At 35.4% G+C, this 9,731-nt stretch overlaps 1 protein-coding gene across 2 annotated transcripts; it reads left to right on the top strand.

Annotated features, from left to right (window-relative positions):
• Window positions 1–3,147: 3,147 nt before the first annotated feature.
• On the top strand, window positions 3,148–5,987 carry LOC143536380 (tRNA (guanine(26)-N(2))-dimethyltransferase 1-like). Of its 2 annotated transcripts, XM_077030383.1 has the most exons (12): window positions 3,148–3,262; window positions 3,497–3,751; window positions 3,849–3,936; window positions 4,015–4,136; window positions 4,237–4,376; window positions 4,454–4,526; window positions 4,608–4,696; window positions 4,776–4,881; window positions 4,965–5,177; window positions 5,263–5,457; window positions 5,541–5,618; window positions 5,708–5,987. In XM_077030383.1, exons 1-12 carry the CDS (start codon window positions 3,224–3,226, stop codon window positions 5,981–5,983), a joined length of 1,674 nt encoding a protein of 557 aa, XP_076886498.1. In that variant the 5' UTR covers window positions 3,148–3,223; the 3' UTR covers window positions 5,984–5,987. The 2 variants fall into 2 exon arrangements, with proteins under 2 accessions (XP_076886498.1, XP_076886499.1); XM_077030384.1 differs by lacking the exon at window positions 3,148–3,262 and having other exon boundaries at window positions 3,631–3,710.
• The last annotated feature ends 3,744 nt before the right edge of the window (window positions 5,988–9,731 follow it).

Here is a 9,731-nt window from a genome sequence, read left to right as displayed (position 1 = left end):
ACAATCTGATTAATCCTAAAGTAAAAATGATAATAAACATGCATGAATTGCACCATGTTCCAAAATCATTTGTGGATTTATGGTGGTGATATGTGCATTTTATCATAATTAAAATGATATATAAAACGTACAACATTGTTTTCTACCTATTTTATCATCATAAGTGATTTAGAATCTTGATAGGCGTAATTCTAATATGTTATTCGCATGGCATTCACTCATTCTTCACCTTTATATCTTCAATATAAGAAGCTATATATGAACAATAAAAAAATCAATTAAAAGACGTTCATGGAGTAATTCCATTATAAAATAATAACTTTTAGACCATATCCAACATAAATGGCTGAAAACGCCCACACACTCATACAATCGGTTGTTGTTAGTTCTGAATCGCACAGAGTGACAATAGAGACAAGAATAACCCTAGACACAACATAACCTCTTCAAACAATCTGCAACTCCCATTTTATTTCCGAATTGCTAAGCATATGATTATACTTTATAACAAGGATTATTTATGATTGATAGGATTGGTCATAATTTATGGAAATTAGGGTTTCAATTCTATTTTTCACCAAAATGGTGAAATAAAGTGGGATTCGTCATGTATATTGTGTTTGCGTTTATATCAAGGGGCTATCTCTTCATCACATGTGTTAATTTCAGTTTATGGCCCACTTTCTTAGATTTTGAATGCTATTAGAGTATGACATAATCTTTTATATAATGCTGTAATCATGTATTGAGTTATTAGCATAAGAAATTGATCAAATGTGTGTTCAGTTTCGTATATCCTTAACTGTGTTGGTTGTCTAACTTCAAACAAGTTTAAGTTATCAAACCGTTCAAACTAGGGGTGTTAAGGGCTCGGTTTCAAACCAGTAAACCATTCAAACCGGTAGTCAGTTTTTTTATTTAACTCCCGGTCAGTCGGTTTTAAAATTTTAAAACGGTAACCAACGGTTTCTTAGAGATTAGAAGAGAGAATCCGGAAGTGTGCGCTTGTTCTAATGAGGTTGTGAGGACGAGTACAAAAAAGCCCAGTTAAATGCAGTGCAACTGATTAGCATGCCAAGTTGCTGGCTTCTAAGAGATTAGATGAGAGAATCCGGAAGTGTGAGTTTGTTCTAATGATTCGGTATGTGTGCCATGAACTATGACTTAGATTATATTGTTTTACGTTTGGTTAATGTCATCAATAAAGTTATAATTGAAGTTTATTATTGTCCACAAGTTCAATTTGATACCAGACTGCCACACCTTATTTACCCTCAAATACACTTATTAGATGTGGTATGTTAATATAATAATTAATTTGCTTCTAGCAAAGCTTCAATTATTTATGGATTCAATTCACATTCAATGCTACAATTATATGTTTATGAACTTCAACTTTCAGGCAGTTGACAAATTTTGATGAGATCACCTTCCATTTCATTCCCCCCCCCCCCCCCCCGAGCCGGCCCTGCTTATATCGGTAACTTCATATGCATTGAAAATCAATTTGGATTATAATTTTATTTATGATGTTCTGATCTTCTGATTGGGCTCTATGAAGAGTGCACACACAAGTTGGTTGATACACAAGATTGCAAAGGTCTGAAACTATGCTTCCAAACTTATTAATTTACCAATTGACTGATTTTTAAGCTAGTTGTGTGATTTTTTACTTACTATTTGTGCAGCTCATCATATAAGCATAAATGCTGCGATGGAGCTTCTAAGAAAAGGTATAAAGAGATTTTGAATATTGATTCTTATTATTGAAGTTTTGTTATTATATATATGATCATTCTATATTGTTATTATGCAGCTTTCTAATCTTGGATATGTGTTTACTCGATCTTCACTCCGTGGATCTCTGGTCTACGAATGTTGGTGAAATTTGAAAACAACTTTTGTTTAACGGTTGGTTGATTTGACGCCCAACCACAACGCGGGGGTTTCAATGCTAGTTAAGATACAAGATGGATAAGAATTTTAGGCTGAATGATTGGATGGCTCAACCCAAATAGAAGGCCTACCCAAATGGTGGGTGTGAACATGAATATTATAGCTTCTCATTGTCATGCTGCAGGAGATTTTGATTTGGTATTTCTAGGTTTTCATGTGGTTTATGTTTAGTTCAGCTCCTTGTTGAGTTTCCATTGTACCATAACTATCGTTGTTGGTTATGAAAGTTCGTTTTTTTAGTTAAAAAAAAAAGATACATAACTTGCATTTATGATTATTATGTATACCTTGTGCACGAAATAATATGTAATTTGGATTTTCTATGATGTTTTATATTTTCTTTTTATAATTATTTATCATTCAGAGTTCTAACCAAACAAATAAATTTCACTCAGCACGAAATAGTTCAGATGGGTAGGATAGTCATTTTGCACAGTTATTCAGAGGTTCAACCAAACAGACTTAACTGTTTCTGCACTTAATGGCTCAGATTCTCTTAACCATTCAGATCTCTTATTGATTCAGCACTTAATGATTCAACACTTGTCAAACAGCCTCTTATACTTCTTTAATAAGTTTGTATTTATAAAGTTTATTTATTAAGTGAGCAAAATACTCTATAGATTATCTTCAATCCAAATATTTTTTGCACACGACGAGAAAAACATAAAACTACTAATTCCAAATTTCATAACCATCTATAGTTTTATTTTTTTAACAAATTATAAGAAAATCTTATAAATCAATAAAGAATCCCAAAGACTTCAATTTGATAAGAGGAAGGTCTTTGGTTTAAATCCCATTTGAGACCAAAAATCAGGGGATGGGTTTCCTCCTGAAAGTGAAATTGAGATGATCGGGTGAATCAGTAGCCCGTCCATGATCCAGATTAACCGTTCAAAAAAAAAATAAAATGAATAAAGAATCAAGATTCTTTTTCTATAACATTAAAAGCCACCTTTATGTTGTTATTTATTTATTTTTTTCTAGATTTTCTTTATTATTATGTTACCCTTCCAACTTACTGAAGGCAAGAAAAGAAAAGTGAACTCAAAATAGGGTTTACACTTTCATCAGACGGTTTATAAACAAACTACACCTGTTTGTTTCATAATATTATTTGCAGACTGATATTAATATATTATACATACATACATCACCACTTTCCAAACTCCGGCCGCCGTGTAAGATGGGAACAGAGGAGGAAGAGAAGCTGTTTGATCTCAGTGATTACACCATAATTAAAGAAGGAGAAGCTGAGATTTTGATGCATAATCAAAATGAAGTCTTTTACAATAAAACCCAGGTCAACCTTTTTATTTTAATAATTCATAAATTTATGCAGTTTTGGGTCTTTATTGCTCTTTTTCGCTTTAAAGTTTATTGCTTTATAATAATAATGTGTGTTTAGAATGATGGTTATGGTTAGTTTGAGTAAGTAATCCAAGTTTATTGCCTTATTAGGAACAGCATTATCACCTTAGAATAAGGTTTTGAATAGATTAAGATTTAAGAATTAAGTAAGTTGTGTGACCTGCAGGTTAACAATAGAGATATGTCTATTGCTGTTCTGCGCACGTTTATATCGAAACGTAAAGAAGAACACAAAGCACTATTGTCTAAAAGAATAAAAAAGGTGTTAAAGGTATCGGAAGATCATGATTCCGGAAGTGATTCTCCTAAGCCTAATGGAAAGTCTAATGGTGAATGTGAAGACACGCTCGATAATGAAGAGCTCGAAAAACCACAAGAGGGTAAAGGGCAAGGAGAGTTAAAACAGGCTATAGTGCTTGAGGTTTTTAATCTTTTTTTACTTTTTTTTTTTCATGTGTACCCTTTTTGTTATGAGAGTTGGTTGTGATTAACATAAGTGTTTTTTTATGAATTATTAGGCTCTGTCTGCTTCAGGGTTAAGAGCTCTAAGATATGCTCGTGAAGTAGAAGGGATCGGGAAGGTTGTGGCACTCGACAATGATAAAGGTTGGATTAGCTTTCATAATTATAGTTGGTATGAATCGGAATACTGATTAAACATGCTTGTTATGTTTTCTTGTGCAGCATCTGTTGAAGCTTGCAGGAGAAACATTAAATTCAACGGTTCAGTTGCAAGCGCGAAGGTGGAATCAAATCTTGCTGATGCTCGAGTATATATGCTTACACATCCAAAGGAATTTGATATGGTATGGTTTATGTTATGTATAACACGCTATCTTTATTTAAATCAATGTCACATGATTAACTTATAATCTTGTGGCATAACAAGAATTTGATGTTTTTCAGGTTGATCTGGATCCATATGGCTCACCATCTGTGTTCCTGGACTCTGCAGTGCAGTCAATTGCTGACGGAGGCATGCTGATGTGTACAGCAACAGATATGGCAGTCCTATGTGGAGGCAATGGAGAAGTCTGCTATTCCAAGTAATTTACTTATTATATTTACTTCACATTTATTTTGAAAACAATATGGACTCATTTTTTGCTGTATTATGAGCTAGATATGGTTCCTATCCCCTGAAAGCAAAATACTGCCACGAAATGGCTTTGCGGGTCCTCCTCGCATGCATTGAGGTATTCTAATCTTCAACTAAATTTATATTATCATAATTCTTTGTTTTCTTTAGAAACAATTAGAACTTTCACCTTGTACAGAGTCACGCAAATAGATACAAGCGATACATTGTCCCTGTGTTATCCATTCAGATGGACTTTTATGTACGGGTATTTGTTCGCATATACACGTGAGTACACTTTATCTATCGAGTTATTTGAACATCGTGGCATAATTTAAAATTTCTTGAAATTATGCGATTATTCCAGGTCAGCAGGTGCCATGAAAAACACTCCCCTCAAGCTGTCATATGTTTATCAATGTACTGGTTGTGATTCTTTTCATCTGCAGCCACTCGGTAGGACAGTCTCTAAGGTGCGTGCTTGCAAACTATTCCCAAAATAATCATTTAAAAAATGTTTAAAGATCTTATTTCTTGACCATTAATATTTTTTCAGAATACGACTGTGAGATATCTCCCGGGCTTTGGTCCCATTGTTCCCCAAGAGTGTACCGACTGTGGTAAAAAATATAACATGGGTGGGCCCATTTGGTCGGCTCCTATTCATGATCAAGATTGGGTAACATCAATATTATCAGATGTGAAGTCTATGAAGGCGCACTATCCTGCTTTTGACCGAATATCTGCTGTGTTGACAACAATTTCAGAGGTAGCATTGGTTACACTTAAACTGAAGGCATTAATCATTATTTGCTTTCTTTAAAATCATGACTTTTATTTATTTATTTATTCAGGAATTACCAGATGTTCCACTTTTTGTGAGTTTGCACAATCTCTGTGCAACCTTAAAGTGCACTTCACCTTCTGCAGTGGTATTTAAGTCTGCTGTAATTAATGCTGGATACCGTATTTCTGGAACTCATGTGAACCCGTTAGGGTTAAAATCCGATGCTCCTATGGAGGTTATATGGGATATCATGCGTTGTTGGGTAAACTGGTTTTTTTTTCATTAATCGTTATAAATTTATAACCCGTCTTTAATTAAAGCTTGCGCCTTTTTGTTGGTTTTAAGGTTAAAAAATATCCTGTGAAAGCGCAACCGCAAGAGCATTCTGGAAGTGTGATCCTAGCGAAGGAACCCATGCTTCAGGTATGTTTCACTTCTTTATTAGTCAAATACCATAAATTCCCTTTTCAGTGTGGACAAAATTTGATCCGTTTTGAAATGTTTACTAACAGGCTAATTTTGCTCGAGCGGTTGCATCATTAAGCAAGGCTCAAGCAAAGAAGGTGGCCCGTTTTCTGCCAAATCCTGAAAGACATTGGGGCCCAAAACTGCGGGCCGGACGGACGATCACTAGCAAACACGCATCTCTTTTGGGCCCAGAAACAGTGAACGAGATTCTCAATAATAATAATAATAATAATAATAATAATAATAATAATAATGAAGAACAAGGGGAAGAGCCTGAAGCGAAACGTAAGAAGACGCAAGATTCTACTTCAATTTCATGATAACTGGAAGCTTTTTATAGACCTGATTTTGTTCTGCATTTTGTGCAGAGTAAATCCAACTTGTAATCTTAGCAGTCAACTACCCTGTTGGAATAAGCTTGTGAAAAAGATATAAATTAATTGAAGGGTGGATGTGTTCTGTAAGGAAGTTTTGAGGGTTGCATAGTGTGAAGTCTGCTTTTTCCTTTTAATTATTTTTAATTTGGTTTCTTAATTATATGAAATCCGTTTGTATTTTTTGATGGAATTTATGTAAGTAATATATTTTTCCTAACCAGTGTTTGTGTCCATAGATTGTTATTTTTATCTTAGTTGTTCTGATAATGATTTATTTTGATGTGGGTAATTTGTTTCTGTATAAACTTAGTAGTATAAGGGGTAAAACCTACTGCATGCTAGACATTTTATGATACTAATAATCACAACAAATCATAAACCAAATTTCAAAACTTAAATTGAATAGCAGAAATGTTTTTACAGTGGTCAAATTTTTTGGGCTTGGTTGACTATCGCTACATATTTTGAATTTTGTCGATCTGGTTCTAATCAGATTGGGTCGGGTCGGGTCGTGAAAAAATAAATGAATCAAACTAAACTTCATATACACGATTAAACATTAATCTAGGTTTTTTTTTTACATCAAATTTTTGGTGTCAGTCGACCATCTTTATAAATTAATCTAGTTTTTTTTAACAACAAAACTTTCCACCATAAATTCATCTAGCGTTGCGCTTGTAAGGATTGAAACCCACTACCTCACCCATGGTGAGGGCGAACACCATATCACTAGAGTCTTACTTCATCAGGTAAACATTAAGCTAGTAACTAATATTATGCTTAACTTGTAACATCAATATGGGCTTAAATTCTTGCAATTGGACTTAAGCCATTTAGTTATTAACATACAATTTGTGGGCTTAAATATTTATATGAGATGCTTGTATAATTATAGTAGTGTTTAATTGGGCTTAAGTTTTTTTTATACTAGAATAATTATATATGCGAATGTATAAATTTCTTACTTCCTAGGGATGGGACAAAAGTTCATGGACTCGGCGTAATTCATGGGGTTTGATAGTTATTTTACATGTATGCATAGTAATAATAAAAATCATTTGGAGGGTGGGGGGGGGGGGGGGGTTACCTCATAAGTACAATGTAGGATTGTAAGTCATAAATTATATAGCAATCTATAACACCCTACCTCTACATCAACCATCAATCTAGAGTTTATATTTTAAAGATGGTATAGGATGCACCGACCATGATACATAAAATGTATAGTAAAAAAGCAAAAGAAAAAAAAGTGCAACAACAAAAGTTTATCTATTATTTATGTGCAAGACCGGTTTCGGACATGTCAAACCCCGATTTTTGAGTTTCTTCAAACTTGTTCCAACCTGGAACCAGTTAAGTAAAAAAAAAGTCGGGTTTATAATGTTTTTTGTCATTAAGATAACAGTCACGTTTTCTAAAAAGTTACTAACAAATATCTTTTTCTACAAATTACCGACTAGCGTTAACGTTAATTGAGTTTATAGATTATCATTGTTATTTATCGTTATATTAACACACACGTACCGTTTATAACGTAGTGTTGCTTTAAAAGATAAATCATTGATCAATAAGTTACCAATTAATTTATTTTACAAATTATTACCGTTAGTTATCATTATATTATACCCGTAATTCGTATCTTCCCTATTAATGAATTGATATCTTTTTTTAATTTTGAACAGAGATTGATATCTTTTAAATTTGAAAACTACCTGATTATTTTCTGTTTGTTATTTATTTTGAAAAAGAGACTAACCGACTACCGAGCAAGTAATTAATTAAAGTGGATTTAACTACATATATAAATAAGCACTGATCAATCTCACATTCTCACTTACACACACAAACATATTTCTAATTCTTCGATCAATTTCCAGAAAAAAAGAAGAAGAATATGGCGACTCATGTCGATGTTCTTCCGCAACATGTAAATGCAAATGTGCATCATCATCATCACATTAATGTTGTTGTTAACAGGCGACCGATGTTATCAGCCGATAACTTTCTCAGGTTAAACACGGACGGGAGTTCACGAGGGAATCCCGGTCCCTCAAGCTTCGGGGGTTTGATCAGAGACGGCAAAGGAAGATGGTTGTGCGGCTACATGGGCAAGATGGAGGGCAGATCGTATACCAGTCTCGAGGCCGAAGTCTGGAGCATATACAGTGGCTTACGTCTGGTGGCTGAGAAGAACCTGTCGCGCTTGTTGATCGAGACCGACTGTGAAACTGTCGTAGGGTTAGTTTCGGGTTATTATACACTTAGGGATGATCAACATGGGCTCAAGGCTATTTTGGATGTGATTAAGAAAATGATGACGGAGCGAAGCGCCACCCTTATTCATACCAGAAGAGACGGGAACCAGTGTGCGGACCTGTTGGCGAAGTTAGGTGGAAGACAGTCGGATGAATACACGGTCTTGGAGAGGCCACCAGCCCTACTGATACCCTATTTGTTACAAGACGAAGCGGTTAAGTTGAGAAGGCGTTGTTAGTAGGTAGTTTGATGATGAGTTTGAATGTGTTGTTTGTTCTTGAAGGTGTAAATCTTTAGTTAGTTTAGCTTTGGATTGTTTTGATGAGTTTTTCTGAATGAATTAAATGTTTTGAAGCCGTATTGAGGCTTGCTTTCTAGACCTCCAATATTTATGTGTTTTAGAATCTTGTAAGAAATTTCTTAGGAGAAAGTAGAGTAAATATATCAAACTTTGTTTCGACTTAATTACTGATCTTATAGTTGTGAGATTTAATGCATATAACTAGTGGCGGATCTAGAACCAAATTTTAGGTAGTATAAAATTCTTTTGACCATACATTAACGAAAAATCGTTTTACCGTTTTGCGTGTATGGGTAGCAGGTTTCGCGTTTCGCACGTATGGGGGCCTGGTAATGCGTTTCGCACTTCCCAGCCTGGTTACGCGTTGCATGTACCGGCGTTAGATTACCTGTTTCGCGTGTACTGGTGCCCAGTTACCAGCTTCGTGGGCCGGGTAATGCATTTTGAGTGTACCTGCGCCCGGTAACGCGTTTCGCTCATACAACCACCTTGATATGCGTTTCACGCATCCTGGGCCTAGTTTAGCATTACGCGCGTCTCCACATCCGGTCAGCTATTTAGTGTATACAGGTGCTTGGTTACGCGTTTCGTACCGGCGCATGGTAACACGTTTATGCCTACCTTCAACCGATTATTTAAGTTGGACTTTTAAGTTTTAATTAAATGGTAGGCCTCTAATCATGTTGGGCTTTTAAAACTTTAAAATGTTAAGTTTTGGGCTTTTCAAAATTTTTGAGGGGTAACGTAGAGGTGGACAACAAAACCGGTTCCTGGAACCGGTTTGGTCTACCCGTTTTTCGTAGGAACCGGTTCGGTTCCGTTTCAACCCGACGATCCGGGACCGGTTTGACATGTTTGGAGGTGGACCGGGTAGGAACCGGAACCGAACCGGAACCGGTTCTGGAACCGGTTCGACCGGAACCGGTTCTAGCCGTTGGAGTAGTTCTAGCCGTTGGGAAACGGTTTTATGGCCGTTTTTTGACCGTTGGGGTCAAAAATGGCCGTTTTTTGGCTCCCCAAACACCCCACTACTAGTATAAATAGGTATTTGGTGTAATGGGTTCATCACAACACTCAAAACGCAAACCCGAACGCAAAAAAATACAAAAAAACGCTATTACAACGTTCTGAGTT

The sequence above is a fragment of the Bidens hawaiensis genome, unplaced genomic scaffold, assembly GCF_021521415.1.
Source record: "Bidens hawaiensis isolate Kalapana, Puna unplaced genomic scaffold, B.hawaiensis_p1.1 tig00010796_1, whole genome shotgun sequence".
Classification (NCBI taxonomy): Eukaryota; Viridiplantae; Streptophyta; class Magnoliopsida; order Asterales; family Asteraceae; genus Bidens; species Bidens hawaiensis.
Note: the sequence above shows the minus strand (reverse complement) of the source record. Positions and strands in the feature narration are given on the sequence as shown.